This window comes from Topomyia yanbarensis, chromosome 3 (genome assembly GCF_030247195.1).
Source record: "Topomyia yanbarensis strain Yona2022 chromosome 3, ASM3024719v1, whole genome shotgun sequence".
NCBI lineage: Eukaryota > Metazoa > Arthropoda > Insecta > Diptera > Culicidae > Topomyia > Topomyia yanbarensis.
Window position 1 is genome coordinate 114,775 of NC_080672.1, and position 24,911 is coordinate 139,685.

Here is a 24,911-nt window from a genome sequence, read left to right on the forward strand (position 1 = left end):
TGCTTGTTGAAAGAAAAAATGCGTATTACCGATTATAATGTTCTACTTCAGTTCCAACATATACGTAATGTGGTAATGGTTAAAAATGTACACAGCAAAAAGTAATCATCATAGATATCATACTGCAGTCTTCTCCATGTATGCACAATTAACACCAACACCTGCACCTGTGATTGAATGTATGTGTATAACGAGAAACATATCGTTTATCGCCTGTCACTTTCATTCTGTGAAATGGCGTCGAAATAAGAAGCGTTCGTGAAGAAAGAGTCGAAAAATCTGGTATGTCGACCAATGACATTACCAAATCGTTAAAAATTAAAAAATTACGGAATCTACGGCCTCCAAAGTACTCAGAAACTACGAACAGTGCTAGACGTTGAAAAGAAAAGTTGGTTCCGTGTTCATTGTTTGCAAATCGTTTCGGAGCAGAAGGCAATGATAAATGCGTTCAGGAAAAATCCAAATGAAGTAAAAAATGTAGTAAGGTAACACATTCGAATGCTTGATAAAGGGGCGATGAAACATACTGTAAAGCGGATTTGAAACAAATGCGTCGACATTTCCCAAGTCATGTTTACAGTCGGGTCTCCTACTACCCGATTAACTGGGGGCGTGAAAAAGGAATTCGCGTTGTAGGATACCCATAGCTTATGGGATTTCGACTAATTGGGGCAGTGGCCGATTATTTCGACCGTGTCAACATATAGCGCCATACTTTCTTTGGCAAAGTTGTTGTACTCACTTGGGCCTACAACTTAGAGTAATACGGTATCCAATTAGTTGAGAACTATGCCGCCAGGGGTGCTATGAAGAAAGAGTAAATAAATCGTCGTAAATTCGACTATCATCGAATGGATACAATGTCAAATATATCAAGACCCTGATTATTTTGAAAGGTGGTGTCTTCGGTAAACTTATAAAAGAAGTCCAGAGCTTCTGGATAGTAGAAAGTATAACTCGCAATTACCCCACCAGGCGGCGCTAGTGCTAATGCAAATATTCAACACATGTTAAAATAATTCTATATCTCAACATCGTGATTAGATAGAGTAGTACTGTCTTCAGCAAAGTTGCAAGAGAAGTCGAGGACTACCCAACGGTAACAGATTAGTTTGGAATACTCTCACTATGCGGCGCTAGTGAGCGTAGAAGCTTTCAACATATGGTAGATTATGATATATCTCAAAAGTAATAACTTGGAAAAATGGTGTTTTCGGCAAAGTTCTCAGGGAGGTCAAAGGCTACTAGATTATGGATAGATTAAACTGGAATGGATTCACCAGGCGGCGCTAGTGAGCATTGTTTTCAAAGCATGTATCTCGAGATCATGATCATTTGGAAGGGTGGTGTCTTTGGCAATATTTATAGGCAGGGCGAGCTCTGTCCTACGGCGAACAAACTAGTTCAGAACTCGCCCACTAGATGGCGCTAATGAGAATGAAACTTTCTTAACATTATTGATAAATTTCTAAAGTCTGATAATTTAGGAAAACGCTGTTTTTGGTAAAGTTCTCCAGGGGGACAAGTACTGTTTGACAATGTAAAAAATATTTTGGATTAACCCGCTAGTGAGCACGAATTTTTTCTTTCAATTTCCGCATGGTGGTGTCTTCAACGGTTTTTACGGAACAGGTTCGTGTAGAGCCTTAAGTGATCCACAACTAAATTTGGTATCTTAATAACTCTCTATTTTTTATTATAGCTAGTGAGCGGAGCAAATAAATGACTTCATCTGCAGACGAAGAATACGAGTAGCATACATGCGCGAATGAATTCCAGCCGTGCGTTTTTAACGCCACTGAACACGAGTGGCATTGAGTTGTGAAGTAACACGGTAATTGGTTCTCTCATCTGAACTCAACTGAATAAAATAGGTTTGCACCTCTGAGAAGTAATTAATTACAATCCCCAAAATGAGCCATATAAGCAAAAATGGGCGGCCGCAAAACAGGATATACGTTATGCAGTCATGAAGACCGTTATTTTCAAAATTGATGATTTTCCGATAGCTTTTACAGTAATAGGCTTCTTATTTTTTAAATCAGGGGCCAGATCATGTTTTGTCATTGAAACTAAACTATCAACAATATGTCTGATCTAACAGTATTCCACCATTCCGGTTGTGTGCCTAATATTATTCACCTATCTTTTCGTCTACATCTAATAAATGGACAAAATAACGACGGCTCAGTCAAGCTAACACAGTGAGCCGTATAAAATTAAACGGACTATGCACATCAAGCCTACTTACATGTATACAAGGCCGCTCATAAATTGACTTGACATCCGCCGAATTATACTACAGTAATGTTTCGATTATATCACTATGCGTTTATATCAATACTCGTTTATATCGCCCTCGATTATATCACGGTTTTGTCTCGATTATATCACGCTTTTTGAAAAAAAGACAGGGCACACTATGTTTTGATCCAATTAAGCCACATGTTGTGTCCTGGCACTTTTAATATTTTTTTACAATTAACTTGCTTATTTACATGTAGGGTAATGAGCCTATTAGTGGGTTTCGGACTATTTCGTTAAGGGTTTATATATGATGAGGTTGGGAACAAAGTCGAACTATTTATTCTTTTATCTTAAAGTATAGATTCTTAAGAAAGTATCTGAATTTTTTATAGAGTTGTAAGCAGTAAAAGCAAGATTATAGCACTTTTCATCCTATTCCTTTACGTGGGCGGAGGGCATGGCGTAAAACTTTAAACGTGAATAATCTCGAAATCATGTTTTACCAAAAACGTTGTTATAATCACTAGGATTGCCGAAATATCTTTCGACTGATTCCAATTTTTGTTTTAAATTCTTCGTTACTCATTTGCCGTGTCCTAAAGCGGGTGCCTGATGTACCGGATAAAAAAATTACTTTTTTTTTATTCGCTTAATTGTAGGAAAATCTAACAAAATAATGAGAAAAATAAAATACACAACATATGGTAGATATGCCGAGATATGCATTTTCTCTTGAATTGATGTGAATACTTTTCTTTTGGAAGGACAACATCAAGAATTGGAGATGTGACTATTTTTATGAATGTTGATACACCGAGGAATGAATCGTAGTCTCTTCGAATACATGGATTTTAATAGCCAAGATATTTGCCAAAAACTTTAACGTGCCAGATTCCTTCAAGTTTAGTTTTGGGTAGATCAAAAATTTTAAGAAAAGGTGCGGGATACGTAAAGTAAAGTTGTGTGGGAAAAATTATCCGTTGATGCCATACCATTTGACCCAATGCGTTGAACAAAAATGGCAGACGCTGCTCTAACCAACTCACACAAAGGTAGTGTGTTAACAGAAACATGGCAAAAATAGGCTGATTACCCTACTATGATTAATTCTTTTTGACTAACTTTAACTTTTATGACTTTTTAATGATAGAAATACATGGGTTAATGCTTAAATGTAATATTTTGTTTTGTTTTGAATATATCACGCTTCAAATATATCACGCTAAAATACAGAACGACCGTGATATAATCGAAACATTACTGTATATGGGAACATATATGTAACTTGCTGTTGAAAATTGAAAATATCAGAGATTAAATATTATTGTCAGTCTATCTTCTGACCTCTTACAAAGCAGAAACAAAAAATCGCTACGTTATAGCGAAGACTACATATTAAGAAGGCTGATATCTCTTTCCTTCCCCCATACAAACGAGAAGCGACAGAGATTACAGCACCTTTATTGGAGGAAGGTAGGAAGCTTAATGTAAAAGTGTATATGTGTGTGTGCATAACTATGGGAAGTACCACCATTACCCGCAAGTGGCGTTGCTGTTACCTTCTCCAGATTCTGGACAGAGTTGCCAGTCTTCTTGATATGCAGTCTTCGGCTATAGGCAGCAAGCGTATCGTTGCCCTCGACTGCACAATGAAATGAGTCAGCCAAAGGAAACAAAAGTGCCTGTGCTACGCGTTAACACAATTTCGTTCGACTTTAATGAAACTCGTGTTAGACCCACAGTTCAGGAGCTGGAACAACGAGTTAAAGTTAAAATGGAGTATAACCTCGCGGAAGATATCTATCTACACCACGCCAAAAACTGTGTTTTAATTGCGTTTAGAAGTTTAGCCCAGGCAGAAAACTTTCTTGCAAAGAACAACATGCAACAAGAGTTCAAAATTAATAACATCAGAATCAAGATGTGTGTATGGAAAATGACATGGTGGAGGTTCGTATCATCATACGAATTATGTCGCAATACGGAGAAGTGGAATCTATTACGAATGACACATGAAATGTTTTCACCGATATTCCCAACGGCGTTCGTATTGTGAGGATGAGAGTGACTAAACCAATGGCTTCTTACATGACTTCGAATGTAAATCGACGAAGGATGGCGTAACCTATAGGAAAACAACGCTGATCACATATCCCGGGCAGAGTACATGCCAATTCTGTAATCAGATAGCCCTCCAAGGAAAAACAGGCACCGCAGTAACTGCACTGAAAATATAAATTCGTAAATATAATATAATATTACGAACGATTTCGTTGGTCGAACGAATTCATTTTCGTTCATCTTAGAAAAGTTTTACTGGCATTGCTCCGGCAAAATATGGAACGAACTCGGTTTCTTTGTGAATTATCCCGGAAGGGAAAAAAACTCAAAGTTTATAACTAATTCGCTCTAGAATACCTATCTGTCTTTCAATTTCATTTCAGTCTTAAATTTGCAGAAAAAAGACAACAAAATGGATATAATTATTCAGTTGCATTTATAAAAAATAACATCCCTTTGAATTTTTTTTCTTTATTTGAATCCAAATTCCCTAAAAATTACAGGTTTTTCCAGGTCGGATAGAATTCTATGAAATTACCCGATTTTACAGGATTTTTGCAGGAATCGACACCCTGTTTTAGTCCGAATATCGTCCAGCCTAAGTGTGAGCATATTGCAATTGGTTCATCTATTGTACCTATCCGCGTTTCGAAAAACAATCATTATTAACGACACAGTAAAGCATATTGGCAAATTAATCGTTGGCAACGTTGGAAGAAAATTATGTTTTTGTTTCGATGATTTTGTTAAAAGCATTTAATTCAACATTTATTAAAATAAGCCCAATTTCCTCGGTGATCAAAGATACCTCGTGTCACGGTATAATTAGAAATGGAAATATGCACATCCCAAAATACCATAGATCGAGAATAATCATTTGTGTTTGTGAACCGGTCCCCAGTTAGTGGTTGGAATTTTTTCGGCTCTTCTACGTCAGAACATGACAATCGTGTTTCTTGTAGACGATTCGGCAATTATATCTTGAATTCGATTAGACTTGGGGGAATCCCATATTTTTTGTGTTTGTTTCGTCGGTGCAGCAAAGTGCAGTCGATGCGGTAAATTCAAGCTAATGAATAATTCGACCCGGATGACAGTCGGTAAACATGATTCTCCTTCATAAGAGCCGGTCGGTTCAACAATCTGAAAAATACCAGCCATATTGACATTTTCTTCATTAAGCCATTTTAATGAGTCCAATTAAAAATGCCTTACCGTTGCAGCAGTGCACTGCAAGTGTTGAACTGGTCGGATTGATAGTAATAATATGTACCGAGAAGTAGGTTGAAAGCAGCTCAGGTCAGAAAACTCAACAGTGCAGGTTGCAGTACTGATAATGAAAGGTGAAGCGATTGCACAAAAATTTACTCTAATGATGGCTCGTGAGTTATGCATGCATTGATTCGTGTCAACTTTGGGGTGGAAACAGACACGACAACGGCGCCAACCAGAAGCAACAATTAGAATAATGCGGTTATGTGCGTTGTTGTCGCTGGTGACATGTCTACCCCGCCAATGGTCGCAATGTTTGGTAAGCTCTCAGTGGAAAACGACTTCGTGTCTAGGCGGTTTAAGTGTTATGTAATGGGTGGCTCTACTGACTGACGGGAAGTTACGAAAGCAAGTTGTTATGATTAGAGTGACAAAGTATAGTTGCGAAAAACCATCGGCAAATAAGCCCAGACATTCTTACGATACTCGACGCTCGAGAAATCATTTATCACCTACTTTCTAAAGAACAATACAGATAATTATTCTCTCGTCCATCACCGCATCATTCAACGCAGCATTCGTGAAAAATGACTATGACTAAACTGACTGGGAAAAAACAGTGTTGTAAGATCCGACTTCTATCTGCGTTCCACATCCAGATGCAGCCGAGTAATGAATACGCCTGCAATTCACCACGTCTGGCAGTTAGCAGCAATAAATAAAACAATTTCCATGAATTTTAATTTCTCCATCGCCATTCGCCGCGCACCACCCACTGACGGTGGCCGCCTGTTTATGCGAGAGGGTCTATGTGTAACGAAGTACGCAATCCTTCTTCTTCTTTGTCCATCCTACACACGTCAAAACCGAAGAGAGGAAAATAAGAAACGAAGCAAATAGTAATCAAGTAGTTTCAAAGCGCTCGTGCTGATTGGAATGTACGAGATCATAAGATGAACATTCTTTCTTCTTTAATTTCCAGCTATTGCGATGGTTTAACTTGCTTTTGAAAAGCAGACAATGCAACCGAGGAAAAAAAATATGAACGACTAAATCATTTGATTCTGCATAACGAGCTGACCCTCAAAGACACCATGAACGGGGCCCCACTAAACAAGGACCAACCTTCTATAGGGACGTCGTAGCATGGGGGTGGGTGTTGTGATACCAATTAATCTTCTCAAAAGTGTCATACCGTCGTCGCCGTCGTAGCGTCGTGGGCGTCTTCAGTTTGCCTACCAAATAATCCAAGCAGCCAGATGTTGGCAAGTCTGCGACAGAAACAATTAATTTTAATTTCGCTAAGGGCGGATTAGATCTCAACTCAGCAGCAGCAGCAGCACCCACGCTAGACGCGAAAGGTACTCGAAAACTGATTTCGAGTGACACATTTCGGGTGGGAGAGAAGAAAACTTTCCAAGTGTTATCATCGCGAGTCGCGGATTTGCCTTTTGATCAATAATACGTACCGTGGTACTCGAAAGCTGGAGGGAATATCGTCAAGCGAAATGGTATATACCGAGCGTTTCCTGCATACGCACAGTCATAGTAGGTGCCCTTATCTAGTAGGCGCTTGCTGAAGGAGTAAAAATAAACAACTTTAGTGTGGGATGCTGCGTTGCGTGGGATGCAGTATCCGTAATGAAATCGCTGCTGAACAATGCGAATAAGTACATTCCAGCTAAACTCCAACTTTTAAATTTAAATTTTCCATTGTTACACAATAAATTTGCCAATTATTTTATAACTTCTTATCTTATTCAGTCGCTAGATAAACGTCTATTTCTGTGTTTAAGATTGCCATTTACATTCCTGCACCTCCCGAAAAATTGCTGTTTACGAGTTAAGCTGATAACGAAGCCACTGGAAAATTTCCAAGAAATTTGATAACCAACACCCCGTTCGTCCCATGGACGAATTTGCCCTATTGCATGATGTTTGAATGAAAATCAAACATTTTGTCCAAACACAAACGGTTCAGCCTCTTATGCGCCAACATGCGTCAAAAGTTTCGTCCAGGAGCGGACGAGGGCATAGGGTGTGAACGCATAAAGTGAAATACGCGTCGAGTTATTATTTACATTATACCTACTGACTGTATGCATCGGTCCGACATGGTCCGACTTCTTCTCGTCGGCGGCGGATGACGTTAGTTTACATATTCATACCAGCGAGAGCATATGTATAGTGTGTACATCATCGTCAGGCAGAACCGGCAGGCCAGTAAACAACATTAGCAGCGCTATAAGTTAATTCAAAATCAATTCTTCAAAAGGGCTAATGAGATTTTTATAAACAAACTTATTTCGCTCATTACTCCGCTGTCGAGTCGAATTTCATGAAAGATACACATGAATCAACATCTTTAACCTTGGTAGAATCAATTTCAAATGTCTTCTGGGTTGAAATTATAACAAATTAAGAGAAATCAGCAAAACAAAAGTTTGTTTACAAATCTTATTAGCCCTATTCTAATGTTGATATGGAATTCAGACTCTGTCCGAACGAACGACCGGCGACGCTCCTCCCTGTGGCCTACTGTGTGTATGTGTTTACTGCTACAATATTACGATGACATAAGTTCCGCTCCCTTTCGAGGGCTACTGATAGCAGTTTTCTGCGCTGCGCGGATAATCGAGGGTGACTCATACGCGTTTGATTGGAATTCTTCAAATGTAGTCACTAGACTAATGTTATGTCATACTTTTTGGTGGGGAAGTTCTGAACAAAGGCCGCGCTACTGGAAGGTTGTTTTTGTTTTGAACGTTTTTTTTAATCTGCCCCATAATGAAGTTCTATTCTGAATAAGGTTTAATTTGTTGAATCTTGCTTTGATTTGTGATTTTGGTTATGCCTAGACTCGTAACCTATCCAGATTATTTGGCGATTGACATTGAAGAGGAATCTTAAAAATTCCAAACGACTCATCATAGTAACCATCTTGAACATTTGATGTCTGTGTTTGTTAATGGTGTTTTTTTGTAGCAGGCGAACCTCTGCGACCAGTATTTAGATCGATTGTGCTATGCCAATGGTGTTTTCTCTGGCCTTTGATTCGCGATATTTTGCACTTAAGCACAAAACGATATTTAGTTAAAATACGTTGAAATATCAAAATGTTTTTCTCCAATAGTAAGGTTAAAAATTCTCATCAAAATTCCACTGAGACCTGGATATAATATGCTAACTATTTGGACTCAGTTCGATGAAATTGGATAACATATTGGTATGAATGTATCAAATAATATAAATCTGACTCATTTGCGCTCACTTAAGCCTCAAATGAAAGCCACTGTTATTAATTTTTTCATGATTGTAGTTTCAGTTCTAAAGATTCGAGTTGATGCCACGGTTCTATGCGTGAGATTAACAGAGCCGTGTGTTTGTTTCATATATTTACAACAAATGAATACAGGGTTCGGCAATTGAACTGCTTAAAAATATTTAACATTATTATTATATTATAAACATAATACAATTGGGTCAAGTTTCAATTACTTCTTGGTTTACTTCGATTCTTATCAAAGCCAATTCGTATCTCTTAAAAAGATTCAGACAAAACACGTTGGGTGGTTTATTCAAGGAAAGGACTGGGAACAGTCTTATAATTCTGCCTCATGAAAATCTGGACTATAGAACACTTTTCTGGAATAATTTCCAGCATGAATGGCCGGTAAAATCACTTGGTCTTAGTCCAATTTATTATATTGTAAGTAATTTGTTGAATGAAACATGAAAATGTAGATATTCTAAAGATATCTTGTGATTGAATGGATGCAAATTTCAGAGGATTATCGTCGGACACCGTACACCGTCTTAGGTTCTCTTAAGTATGTCATTACACTAAATGCTCAGAATTTGGTCGATAATATAGACTATGTATTCTTAATTGGATTTGACTTAACCCTCGAGTTGTTGTACTTTGTGCAACACTTTGGAATTTTCTGTTATCATTTTGTTCAATGCCAAAAAAATGTCTATTTTTCAGATAACATGTCTGAGCCGGATATCATCATTTTTGTGCACTGATGCACTTCAAGCTCAACAATAAAATCTGATGTTTTTGAATTATGTAAATAAAACGTGCGTGACTAAGACTAAGAGAAAAAACAAATCTGTGATATTCCCAAAGTAAGTTTACTAAATCATCAGATGACGTCCTTTTATCTTATTGTATTGAACTAGTTATTATGTTAACAGTCCATGAAATTATGTGTATTTGTGATTTTAGAACAGGAATACGATTATCGATTCAACTTTCGATTTGGATGCCATTTGTGCAACCATTCATCGGGTTGAACAAATTGTATACTCACAAGCGCAGCATCGTGGCAGAATACCGATGATCTCATAACTAGAGCTTCCATTCCGGTTATTTATTTCCCGGGATTTTCGCTTCCCGGAAAATTATGTTTTTTTTTATTTCTCGGGAAAAAGATTTTTCAATTAATTCCAAAATACTTGCGTACTGCCAAAGAGACTCTGTAGGCAATATCTCGGCCGGCAAAAACTTGGAGTGGGTAGTAATTGTAACTTATACTTTTTCGACTAACTCACAGTTCAATGGGATATATTTCTTTGAACTCAGTAAAATGCAGATATTTTCGTGATTTTTTAAACCTTATTCAAATAACTGCTAAAGAATGTTAATGTTGTCGTGTCAAAGTAGAGAAATTTACCGACTATTGTCCGAAGTATTTCTTCGCAGTAGAACGCTACGCATGCTGCGCACGATATCTCCACAACCGATGAACCGATTGATCTCATTTTTTGACACTTCCTTCTTATTTTGATGAAAGAGATTGCAAACAAGATTATTTATTATTAATTTTATCATGAATCATATTATATATATATATATATATATATATATATATATATATATATATATATATATATATATATATATATATATATATATATATATATATATATATATATATATATATATATATATATATATATATATATATATATATATATATATATATATATATATATATATATATATATATATATATATATATATATATAATTTTCCATTCCTGGATATTTGAATTTGTATAAAAAGAAGTACAGAGCACCGTATCTGTCTAACATCCTGCACATCCAAACTCTTTAATGTCGCTTTTAAATATACAGTGTTTTTGTATGGCCTTAACATCAAGCAATTCGGATATACGCCCATAACAGGAAATCAATGCTAGACTTCACCCATCGCTGCACCGTTCGAAGTCATGCCGATCGTATTGTGTCGGAAACGGATTCGACATATCATTTTTCTCTTGATCAGAAATAAATGCACATTAACCTGGAGCAACTGAATCATTTCGTTCAAGGTAACCAAAGTGCTTTGTATTAAATCGAAATGCTGTGCAATGCATTCCCATTTTAGAGAGTAACTCCAACAGTTGCGTTCAGGATATATACATTAGGGCATTGCAAAAAAAACTTTTTTTTGAATTCTCAAAGGCCCCCCCTCCCATATTGTGACAAATGTCAAAGTAAGGTTAGATGCCAAATTTCAGATCATTTGGACAATTTTAGACCCCCGCCCACTTCGCTTGAAATTTTTGAAATTGATGCTATGGGAAAATATAGAGGAAAAATATACTAAATGCTATAATTTTTGAAGTAGCTATCAGAAAATTACAATTTATACCTCCTTTTAAAGGAAATGACCTAAGTCTTTGAAGGGAGATATTCCTCTTTCTAGAAAAATAGGGGAAAGTGGGGTACTGGGCCATTTTGACCCCAAAATCCCCTATTTTTCATAATGTTTCTGCTTTGTGATGCAAATCATATATATTTTGGAGTTTTTCTAATGTGAACAAATCTCAGAAATCGAACGGAACCTTTTTGACCCTTGTCCGAATACGGGAAGTTGGGGTTATAGGACTTTTTGTCATTAATATTAAATTTTATAATTTTCTCGTGCGTGTATCTCTATTATTCTTCAATCAATTTTCATGAAATGTAGCTTGTTGAATGCGGAAAATTCTTATGAATACAACAAAAATGAATTCGTTAGCGGTAAAATTCAGAAACATCAAATTTTTGGACATTAACTCTACAAATCACATTTTTTTCGTTAAATGTCCTAATACCTCAACCTCCCCTATTTTTCCATAATGGAAACTTTTCTCATGCGATCCTCAAGCGTATTTTACACTAAAAGTAGTAAATATAATAAGAATTTTGTTGTTAAATGGAGTTAATATGCACATATGATAAAAATGTAAAATCGAGACTATATATAAGATAATTTGATGTTTCTGAATTTTACGGATAACGAATCTATTTTTGTTGTGTTCCTAAGGATTTTTCACGTTTAACAAGGTACATTTCATGACAATTTATTGAAGAATAATAGATATATGCACGATAAAATTTAATATTAATGACAAAAGGCCCTATAACCCCAACTTCCCGTATTCGGACAAAGGTCAGAAAGGTTCCGTTCGATTTCTGAGATTTTTTTACATTATAAAAACTCCAAAATATGTGTGATTTGCATCACGGAGCAGAAAAATTATTAAAAATAGGAAATTTTGAGGCCAAAATGACTCAGTACCCCACTTTCCCCTATTTGTCTAGAAACAGGAATGTCTTCCTTCAAATACTAAGGTTATTTACTTTAAAAAGAGGTATAAATTTTAATTTTCTGATTGCTACTTCAAAAGTTATAGCATTTAATATATTTTTCCTCCATATTTTCCCATATTACCAATTTCAAAAATTTCAAGCGAAGTGGGCGGGGGTCTAAAATTGTCCAAATGATGTGAAATTTGGCATCTGAGCTTACTTTGACATTTGTCACAATATGAGAGGGGGGGCCTTTGAGAATTCAAAAAAAATTTTTTTTTTGCAATGCCCTATATACATGCATCGAAGAAACATCTTCCAACAGAAATTGATGTTGTATAAGCTGAGTGATGAGTTATCAAATGATTCAAATCGCCAAATCTACATATTCAGACAACTGTTTAGAACAATCAATCGAGTTTGAATACTATTCAATTTATTACTTTATTTTCAATAACTTGTTTTCTTGAAATGAAAATAAAAGGAGGATTTCCCGGGAAATTTCCTATTTATTTCCCGAATTCCGGAATGCTGAAAACCAACGGGAAATGGAAGCTCTACGCAACAGAAACTTTGCCGAAAACACAGCTTTCAAAAAATCCGAGATATATTAGATTGAAAAAATATCCAGCGTACTAGCGCTATCTAGTGGCAGAATGCACCGCGTATGCCACCTCGTTGGTTTTGATCTCTAGAGCAACATAGCCGAAGACACCGTCCTGCTAAGAATCCAAGACCAACTTTGCCGAAGACACAAACATGCTAAAAAATGGGGAACTTGAGATATATAAGGTAGACAAAATTTAATACTCACGTGACACGTGACAATGTGACTTTCGTACATTCAGAATCAAGCAAGCGCTGAGAGGTCATATTTATTATTAGTATCAAACTATTCCACGGACTATTACATTTTTCGATAGTGTACGAGAAGGGTTTTAAGTATCCGACATGTTTTATAGACACTCATAAAATTTATCTTCCTCATTTTTTTTAAAACAAAGATTTGGTTGTTGGTGACGATTAATCATCTACTATGCCCAATTCACTCCAACGAAATAAATCGTTTGCTTGAGTATTTTGCTAAAGCGGAATTTTGATAAATTGCTCTGAATATAAGACAGGCATCGATGTCCAAATGCCGATAACTTGACCCGAAAAAATGCGCATTACAGCATTTTGGAACAATCTTTGATACTTTTTATATGGATGTTGAAGTTTTACCCTTCCGCTTCTTTTCAAATTCTCTTTAGAAAATCTCTATCTGCCGTGTTGGGAATCGGACCGAGTTGAGCTGCGGTATAAGGCAATCGATTTACCAATCACACTATGCCCGCTCTCGACGTCCGATACTTCTCTAACTTTTTAAACAACTTTATTTCTGTTTCATTTCTTTCTCTGATGTACCGCCAACTTGTCCCGCGGCCGTGGTAAATTGGAGGATTTTCTGCGTCACATATGTTTTTTGATAACACTGATGACAATTTATTAAACTCTGCTAACATTTTGAAGGATTGAGACTTTTTATAAAATTTCATCGAACGGCCCAAATCATCTCAGAAACAGTTCTTTTTCTGTGGATTGGGAAATACTAAGTCAAATTGCTGTACTTATCGTTCCGCAGTGCCACAAAGCAGTAATCTTGAGCCGTTGCTTTTCATAAAAATTTTAATGACGTTTGCTTTGTAATCCCGACTGGTTGCAAACGACCTGAAGTTGTTTCTCATACTGCCTCATACTCTCCAACTACCTAGCTATGAAAACCATTGCCAGTTGATACACCTCGTTTCCATTGTCTAATCGTTGGCGCTAATTTAGCAAACTTGCAACTAATTTCGGGAACGGAATTAGCGCTGTTCGAATGACAATTTCAACGATTCGTGCATCCGCCAAAACACCAAACTGAATTGAGTGTAAATCTTTTTTTCACATTTTCATGGAATTTTTTATGTGAAAACTAACTTTTTGGTTATGTATCTTTAACGAAGATAAGTAAACGAAACTAATTTGTTTTCTAATACTATTCGAATGTCAATAATAAGAATAAGCTTTTGTTTTTAGTATAAAATTGCCTTTGGTTTAACACAGGCTATGCGTACAAAGAATCGTGCTCATTCATGATATAGAATGTAACATCAGCACAGGACAGCATCTACGTACCTTGTTGTTGTAATCTCCGTAGATTGCTTCATATCATTACGATATCATCTGTTTGCTCAGCCCCGAAACGGTCACTCTGGAATAGATTCCCGTGAACCCATGGCCTCACAAGAATGTGATCTGATCATTATGTTCCTCCGTTCATCCAGAACCAATTTCGAAGTAGCCCAATTAAATATGACGTTATATCATCTACAATACAATATTTAAACCACCATTCATGACCGAATAAAATTGCCTTGAATGTGTTTGGGAATTTTATCTCAATTGATACGTATGACGGACGATCCCTAATTTATTTCATTAGTCAGAGTGCCACTGATTGATCGGTCTGGTGGTTCAGAGGATTAGGTGATGGTGTATTAATCTATTCGATATATGTTCGGGTCCCAGCCAGGAAGGATTTTTGGGGGGGCAGCAGCATCGTAGACCTAGCTCTGACATTGTTCTATGCACTAAGAATTTGATGCGAAGGCAATCGAAACTGAAGGTTAGGTTCCACAAAGGAAATGTAGAACCGAGGATTAATAGATTACCCTTAAACCAATGATCACTGTACCATGAAACTAACAATTTTTGATTCAAAACCACAAAGTAGCTTTTAATGACAACTGTTAAAGTGAGTGGAATTATGATTTCTTGTTGGTCGAAAAATTATTATGAATAAAACCGGATTGTCATGAATATCATAATTCCTCGATTTGTAAGAGTATATGACTGACAACTGAGAAAACTTAATTACATGAATCAGCTTGATTGGTACCGGAGTTCCTAGAAGAGGTGAGGATTCAAGCATACTATTTGACTTCTGATTTTGACAAGCTTCAATTGAAAAATTCAATTGTCCAAAGCTTGATAAAAACCAATAATACGATGCCAAAATTTCAGTAACATCTCCATTAGACCCCCAGCCTCATTTTTTAAATGGAACAAAATTAGAACCTTTATAATTCAGTTATCTTTTACAAGAACGCTAGATTAATTTGCAGTCTTTGGCTATGTTGATTCTTTTACACTAATTTACATTCCTGATTATTTGGAGACACTATTTTCTACGAGTTTCAAGATTGAAAATACATTTTTACGTTGAAATTTTATTATTCTTTTGAGTAAACTAAACGTAATGATACGAAAATTTAAATCTGTCGAATACGCATGATTCAGGACAGGAATATGTAGTTGCAGTCAAACAGGCGAAATTATCTTCGTGGAAAAAATGATTTTCTATGTTTTCAAAGCTGAGTAGATTTCTTTCTAAAGATAGGGTTACTGCTCCCTAATTCATCTTAGCTAGAGGATTCATCCCACCCATTTGAACACATAGTTAGAGCAGTATCTGCTATCTCTATTCAACGCATTATCTCAACTGGTAGGATGAATTTGGGTATGTTATACTCGGCTTTTCGTTTCGCTCAAACGGAAGTACTTTACATTTTCCAGGCAAAAATTTTAACTGTACTGCTTCTTAGGAACGAAGCAAAGATGATGATACCTATTTAAGCGCAATCTAGTCACTCTAAGTCGAATTATCAACGAAATGATGTGACATCTTGACTAATGAGATGAATAAACGCTCGTCTATTCTATGTAAAAAATTTTAGTTCCGCATGATTGATAACTAGTTGATAATCGTATAGCGGAAGCCGAACTATGCTTTTGCCAAACATGAGTAGTTCTGCTAAGAATTACATTGTAAGTTACGTTTATTTCAAACATCACAACTAATTTTTTTCAGTAAACATCGCAAGTGAAGACCTTTGCTATCAATACTACTATCACCTACACACGGTGTATTTATTAGAACAATTTTATGCCAAAAAATTCAGCATCTCTGAAACTTCGGAATATGAAAGAATGGGCTTTCCCCTTTCATTTGCAACTAAGATCAAAATAATCCGTCGGGGGGTCCAGAGCAACTTTTTTTTTTTTTAATTTTTTTTCGTAACAATATAGGTTTTACTACTGGGGATAGTGCATATTTCTGTCCCTAGATGGCGCTTTATACATACGAACAACACTAAAAGTGAGAATTTGATAGAAAATTTAATTTTCTACAAGTTTGTTGACCACTAAAAATTGTTCTGAAATCATCCGGAAAAGTTGTTTAAGATATTAACAAAGTTATATCTAAGACAGTTTCGCACGAGGCCTAGTGGTTTGGAAATATGTTTTCTCGCACTTCCAAAAAAAATAATTGGGTTTAGTGACATGAAAATATTAGACGGGATTCATTACGTTGACAATTCTAATTGAACTTCTGAAAATTAGGATGTTTGACAGAGTCAGAAAACTATTTGTGCTTTTGATTTGTAATCTTTCCCGATAGGTTCGAAGGGACTACCATTCATCGGAAGGTATTGCTTGGTTACAAGGGTTTGCTTACATTTATGTTTTGTTACACGGGTTTTTTTTAGAAAGGACCATACGTCGTATAATTTAGGTTATGATCGCTAAGGTCAGCTAATTCTGTTGAAGACGAAATGTCGGGACACACCGTTTCTAATTTAACGCAAACCACAGCTGTAACTGTCCAAATTAGTGGTTAGTGTGAAATGATTTATTCAAATTTTCTCCGCAAAGCATATTGTGGCAGTTGGATTTTACGGCGATTTCCTATCAATTATGCGAGATATCGTTACTAAATTGATCCTAGATTATACGATATGTATTACTTTTGAAAACAAAATATGATTTGAGTACAACAATAACCTTATATACATAGAAGTCCTCGAATATATCCCAAAAAAAATTTATCTTGATCCAAAAACTCAAACTCCAAAAACTCAAAGTTCACTGTTTGTCACATTGAGTGAATTTTGAAAACGGATAATCAGCGTTTTTAACCAAGCGTTGCAATGAAATCCGCGAAATATTGCAATGGTGCGTTAAAAGTTTTATTGAGTTTGTTCAAATAAAAAGGTTGAAGTTCAGGACAAGTCAATTTTATATGAAGATGCTAACAGAGTAGGAGATTCATGTAAGAATAGTTATCAGTCATCCCTGAGAACAATCGAAAAAATGAAAAAGAAGGCATACATAATTGAAAAGGCTGTTTCTGCGGGAGGAATCGCGAATTACCATCATGAAAAAGAATATTTATATCATACTAGTTTGGTCAACACTTATCTAAAACTACTCATCCTAAAAATATGAATGGTGCCCTGTATCAGGGAATTATAATTTTCAGCTAAAAGATGACTTTACAAGCCCTCAATTTCCGCTGAATTCACAATTGAACTAAACACAACTATTTGACAAATAAAAAAGTGCTTGTGAATTGACAAATCAGTCTTCTGTGTCTTCTGTGAAACTAACTTAGACTTAGAATTCGTTAAAATTTTAAACTACTTTTCGGGATAATTTCAAATCGGTTTTTAGTTGGTAACAAAGTTGTAGACAATTAAATAATCTATTAGATTCTCACCTTTAAACGAATTCGAATGTCTAAAGCACCATCTAGGGACAGAAATATGAACTAGTTCCATTGTAAAATCTATGTTTTCACGAAAAAAAACTTCAAAAAAAAAGTTGCTCTAGACCCCCCGACGGATTATTTTGATTTTGGTTTCAAATGAAAGGGGAAAGCCCATTCTTTCATATCCTGAAGTTTCAGAGATGCTGAATTTTTTTGCATAAAGTTGTTAAAAAAAGACACCGTGCTACACATTTCAGCAAAGCCTTCGCTTTTTGTTACATCAAATTTTGCAGCCGATTCGTAGCATTCAGGACAATGGCTAGTACTATGACATCTGACACTCAGAAAACTCTCTTGTCGGGATCGAACGTACAACGACTGAATAATCATAAAAGTGCTATATCCACTGTTCGCACTGTCGCACCACTAGTTTCACTTCCTACTTGCAATTTATGTAGTCCTTTATTTCGAATTGAATGAATGAAAAAGAGCTACAGGTGTTCGGCAAAAATTTACTAAAATCCGCGAAAAATATGTCCATCAAAATATTCATCCGTATGGCATACGAAAACAATTATCACCGTCGCATATGCAGACTTCGGAGAAAGTCAGTCAAATATTCGAAATTATAACGGGATCTTTAAATAAGCACAACAATCAGCTTTCGAGTAGCTTAATAAATCCATAGCTTGAATGTATGCAGTATCTACTATTGCATTACTAAATGGGGCCACTCCTTAAACATCATAATTTACAGTAAGTTGTGAAATTATCTCTTCGCGTACTTGTGAACAGATAGAAAATCGTTGGTATTCAAGCAGAAATCCTCACCAGTGTGACTGTATACACTAATATTAAATTGCTACATCATGCAGTAGACAAGGATGAATAAACACTTGAATAATTTTACTTTTTACAGCTTGATTATCGTGCAAATTGAAGAGTTCATACCGGGTTCGCATTTTTTTTATAATGGTTGAAGCAAAAAATGATATTTACTTGTGACAAGCAGTTTTTACACAACCCTGCGCCTGATTTCGTAGCTCTAAGATCAGTAGAATGGCCACATTAACCCTGCATCTATCTTGTACATTGAAAAATTGGCCGCCTACTACTATGTAAAAATTCGACTTATGAAATACCTCGCGACTTCATTAGAAATCTGAAACGAATAGTTTAAATTTCAAGCTTAAAAAACCGGTGTGGCGCTACTGCACATTCCAACTGGGTTCAGTTTTTGATGCCAAAAATTTCCCAACACACATTTATTCAAATGAACGCACATATTCCTCGGTCTAATTTGCCGCTAAAAGGCACTGTAGCCTATAGCTGCTAAATCGGCTGAATCCATTCTGCACACCTCTGCAATACCTGAACTGCCAACCAAGTGAGGATGATTTTTTCGACATCACTCACATGACAACTTGCGACTTTTCGACGATATTTTTTTTTTTGCACTGCGCGCACTAATACATTTGAGCCTGTTTTACGCAAATAACGCTGCCGCGTTGAGAAACACGGAGATGAGCAAAGGGTCGTTTTTGACAAAAATGTTGTTTATAAATTTCATATTATTTGTACTGTTGATGCTCTGCTTTGCCTTCATCTCTGGTTGGGCGTGAGATGTTTAATTTTAGTAACTTTCTGCTGTTTTTATCGTTGTTAATTAGAAATGGACTATCCCAGGGGGAGGAAACTGTTATCACTGCTCACGTAGGGGGCTTTGCGTTATCAAAACACTGGTTGATTACGCGGACAGTGGACTTTCAAAAGCTTAGGAACACAAAGATGATAAGACTCGTTGCTCTTTGCGATCTTGCGCACGGCCTTCACGTTTTAGTCTCACAGCTAATTGATTCTAGTACACTTTTTCATTTAGCGCTAGGAACTGTTGCACACTGATTCAAAATTGCGGTATTTGAACTCCACGTCCTCACTGTAATCCTTATTTGCATTTTGCGGCATTGAGAGTAACATAGACTATTTTTTTCTTCACGAACACTTGTCACTTATGGTATCTTTTTCGCACATCCGGTTTCGCTCCTCTGCCAACCGGGTAAAAGAAAAAAAACACCGCCACAGAAGATACTTACTTTTTCTTGTTATAGCGAATGTGCTTTGGGCTGATATCCTTGAGGAAGTGATCGCTCTTCAGCATAATTGTATTGTCCCGTCCGGTTTGCGTGGGCGAGATTGTCATCTTGGTGCGGTAGGCTACTGCCATGTCTAACGTTCCGATCTGGGTGCACAACTGTCCGACACGTAACTGCTTGTGACCATCGCCTGTTGCGGAATGAAACCGAAAACGAAAGAGAGAAGTACGATTAGTGTTGTTGAGTAGGCAGAAAGGAGCTGCGTCGGTCGTAGTATGCTGACTACGGTAGTATAGTACTGCGCTTGCTAGAAGTGAGAAACACATACACAACACGGTTGCTCGGCACGACGATGACTAACGCAGTGTGCCATGGTTCCAGGGTATGCGAATTGAGTTGGTGGCACACTGAACACAATCTTCGCTACACTAACGTAGCAATGGGTGAAACAGTGTTGTACATATCAGGTGGAAAATGAGTCAAGTTTAATAGCACTCGTGAGAATTTTATTCAAAAGTTCGAGTCAAGCTGGCATCATTCAGTACAAGTGTATGTATGGGACCAATATCAGCGTTGGCGAAGGTCCACATTAGTGTGAGAATAACCCCCTTAGGGGGGATCAAGCCGTGACTCTGCCTCCGAGACGGTCTAATGGTTAGGTCGCGACTATTTGTCCCACACCATAGCTATTTCAATTCGGTAGCACGAGACGCATAGAATATCCTACACACTGATGCGATGACGGGCACAAAATGATGATAATGACGCTGGCATGCTCATTGTATACACTGAACGGAGTGAGGAATTCGCTGATGGCGCTTGGATGGTATGTGATGAAATAGTAGCAACAATAGCAACAACAGCAATAAATACGCCCATTCACACACAGAGATTCGTGCTGCCACAGACGTGGCGTTTTTCGTGTCTGACTCCGGGCACGGATAGCAGCACTCGATCGGGAAAACAATTCAATTAAAAACGCCGGTTGGCTATGATATGGTCAATTATTGTTGGTAAGTTGTTTACGATTCTTTGTCGGAAATAGGCGGCAGCACGCGACTGATGCTGCAGTTAATAGGTTTGTTTCAGCATTATCTGGAGCAAAAAAATCCTGTATGATTTTATTTGGTGTACTCAAGAAAAGAAAAAAAGAAAGTTGAAGCGAATACAGGAACAACTTTCACCCGGGTCACTTTGGATCAAAAGTACATTTTAAACATCAGAAGAATTTTAATGATAACCCAACACGAGCTTGGCAATTTATATTTGATGATTTATTTATATAATTTTGTTAAATTTAATTTTTTAGAGTTGTCCGTTTCCGGTTCTTGGGAGGACTCCCCGTCAGAATCACTCATTACAATTGCAGAAGAAACGACAAACACTAAAACACTGCTTAAGGTCAATTGCAGCAGGCCGTGATTCTGAATCTGATATTCAGTATAAAGTACAGATATGTGTGGGCGTAGGGACTTCACGATCGCGTGTATCATCGTGAAGGGCTTGAGTGTTTATAGGTTAAGTTGTTCGATCGTGTTAGCGTTTGTATGCCGCATGTATGTAACTTCGCGTGTAAAAATTCGATTTTGTAACCATGATGATCGCGCGCGGATCGTGAATCTGGTACCAAATTTTCAGTGTACGTTTCAGAGGCTACCCAGTCGCCAAATTTTCTGACAGAGACCGCTCTGCTAAATTTCTGTCAGTCTTGGTTTGGCAGCCCTGTCAGATTTCTGCGCGTATCCTGTCGGGTTAGTTGAGCTAGGTCGAACTCGGTTTCGCTCGCGTTTTCTGGCAAATTTTGACAGGAACCGAGCAAAACCCTGGCATAACTCGGACATAAACTGTGCAAAGATCCTGGCAATTCCTACCTGTTGGAATTTAGCACAAATCGAGCAAAACATCTGACAAAGATGTGGCAGGAAGCGTACAGAGACCTTAGCCGTACATTCCTGACTGGTTTCTGGATAAAAGTGAGCAGCATCGGTTGGTTTAAACGCTTCTGTCAGAAACGGTTGTTGCATTTGAGCGAATTCTTTGTCAGAATTCTCGCACAAATCGCGCAAAATGCTCAATTTCATCAATAAAGTTAGCATCAATTTTGCTTTGCTCAACTTTTGCTAACTTTCGGTTTGCCACGGTGACTGGTTAGAAGAGAGTGAGTTCTTCCATATCACTAAAGTACCCGGTCATGCCGTGGAACGTGCTGTCTAGTGGATATGAGCGTCATTTTTTCTGATTGGTTCAAATGAATGTATGAACCTAGGCCACTAGGGCCGAGAACCCGATCAGAAACACATAACAGAAATATTTCAAAACTATATCTCGCATTGTTACTTGTTATAAATTTTTGTTATTTTAACTACTAACGAGATCTAGTTTATAACAGAATATGTTACAGAAATTGTGCTCTGTTACAATCTTGTTATTTCATTCTGATCGGGAATAGGGACATCCAGACGTACCCGATTCATGATCGCGCGATCATGGGCGATGTAAATTTGCGAGTGCTAACACTATCACTTAGTCATTGGGGTGTTATCGTGTTTGCGAGATCGCGGGCGTAGATGTGCGTGGATGATCGTGAAAGGCTCGAGCGTTTGTATGTTAACGAGTTTGTCGCGTGTATGTAACTTCGCATGCATAAATATGATTTTATAACCGTGCAGCCATACGCATATTAGCGTGTGTTCGTGAATGATCGCACGCGCTCCTGATACTTAAATTTTGGTGAATGGTTCATATATTAGTAAAGTGTAATTTTCCCCATATTTCTAGATACTTAATTTTCAGTGTACGGTTCAGAGGCTAGAAGAGAGTCAGTTCTTCCATATCACTAGAGGTCCCGGTCATGTCACCATGGAACGTGTTGTCTAGTGGATATGGACGTCATTTTTAATAGGTCCAACTGAAGGTATGGATCTAGGCTGTTTAGGCCGAGAATAGGGACTTCCGGGCGTACCCGCTTCATGATCGCGCGAACACGGGCGTCTGTTGGTTTACACTTGAAACCGCGTTTGTAAATTTGCAAGTGCTAAAACGTTCACTTAGTCACTGAGATGATATCCTGTTTGCAAGATCGGGGACGTAGGAGTGCGTGGATGATCGCGAAGAGCTCGAGTGTTTGTATGTTAACGTGTTTGTCGCGTGTATATAACATCACATGCATAAATACGATTTTGTAACCGTGCAGCCATTCGCATATTTGCGTGCATTCGTGAATCGCACGCGCACAGTAAATCTGACACTTAATTTTTAGTGTATTAGCTAGTAATATGCTAGAAAAGTGTAAATTTCTCCATATCACTAGAGTTCCCAGTTATGTCGCCATTGGACGTTTTGTCTAGTAGATATGAGCTTCATTTTTTATTGGTCAATTTCAAGGCATGTTCCTAGGTTGCTAATAGCGAATGTAAAGATATCCGGACGTGGCTTATTCATTATCGCGCGGACATGAGCGTTTGTAGATTCCCGCTTGAGACCGCGTTTTTAAGTTCATTACTTTCGGATGTGATCGATTCATGATTGCACGAACACATGTGTTTGTAGATGCACGATTGAGACCGCGTTTCTGAGTTTATAAGTGAATGGTTGGCGTCCAAAAGTGGCTAACCCACATTTTGCATTTTTCACAGGAAATCAAAAAAACTTCCATATTTCCAAATTAACATTATTTTTATTGTAAAAATACGTTATTTTTTTAGTAGTTTATTGACCCATCTTGTCTAGAAAAAATAAGATCATTACATGTACTACTTTTCAATTCACGAGCATTATCGTAGTTCGGGGGGCTAACCCCTGGGGTACCTAGCGTCCAAAAGGGGCTAACCCAAAATTCACACATCCTTTTCTTATAATTCGTTTTAGAGTTATGGTGTCATTGGCGAAGTTGTTTTGTGACATCTAGCGCTTTATTTGATCATTTCATACTAGTTCGGAAATCAGTCGCTAGGGCGGCGCTGTTTCAACTTTTTAATGGAACGAGATAGAAAGATGGTGTATACGGCAAAGTTGTATGTCTGGTAATTATAAATATATCTTCTGAAGATACCAACTTGTAGGTCCTACAGGTTTTGAAATATGGCGCATTTTTGAAAACATAATCTGCAAGTACACGTTTTAAACAAAACCTTCTCTATATCGAAACATACAGGACCTACAAAGTTTGCATCTTCAGAAGATATGTTTAAAATGATAGGATCTACAACTTTCTCGAAGACACCACATTTCTATCTAGCTTTATTAAAAAGTTGATAACAGCGCCACCCTAGCGACTGAATTCCGGACTAGTTTGATTCAATCTAATAAAGCGCTAAATGCCATACAGTAACTCTTCCGAAGATACCATAATTCTATAACAAAATATAATAATTGATGCCACCTTTTGTTTCATTATCCGTCCACCATATACCGTTTTTCTCTTGATCCCTTATTGCTCGGTGAACTTTTAATGTAGATACATGAACTTTCGTAAAAATATGCTCAATAATATACATTTGTGCAAGAAATAGATATTAGATAGAAAATAGCCATACATAGCAAGCGTATGAGCGGCTCTCACCTTCAGGAACGACTGTTTGGGCCGAAACGTCAATGTACAATATAATCCAACTAAAAACAGTATAAAATCGAGTTTACTGATATGTGAGCTATAACACAAAATTTACTGATTGCGAATCGATTGTCTACTTTTTTCTTGAAACTTCGAAAAACGAACGAGAAAACTTGAATTTCCATAAGACTCAATGTAAGGTTAGCCCCTTTTGGACGCCAGCTAGTACTGGGGTTACCTCTATGGTCAACTTTGACTGCTAATAGCAAAAAATCTAAAAATTATTTTCAAATCTCTTAAATGGCAGTACACGTTACTTAGAACTATCAAAAAATGCAAAAATGTCGATTTCGGAAAAAAAATGTGGGTTAACTCTTTTCGGACGCCTCCCATTCAAGTGATAATACGTTCAATACGTTCGTTTAATGTTGGCGTTACATGTTCGCGTTTGTGATCAGGTCTGTATCGCAAAGGTCACGAGCGTTTGTACGTTTGGAATGAGAGCAGTTGTACATGAGTGTTCATGAGAGAATATGTAATTGATTGCGTTAGTGAGTGTTAGTATGAAACTAATTTAAGATAT

The 24,911-nt window shown here is 37.2% G+C and overlaps 1 protein-coding gene across 1 annotated transcript in view; it reads right to left on the reverse strand.

The window, feature by feature from the left end:
* Nucleotides 1-24,911, reverse strand: part of LOC131692705 (autophagy-related protein 13 homolog) — a 149,572-nt gene that overhangs the window by 20,206 nt on the left and 104,455 nt on the right. Inside the window, exon 3 of the mRNA XM_058979908.1 lies at nucleotides 19,777-19,966. Within this exon, the coding sequence (XP_058835891.1) occupies nucleotides 19,777-19,966 (190 nt within the window). The remainder of the gene's footprint in view (nucleotides 1-19,776; nucleotides 19,967-24,911) is intronic.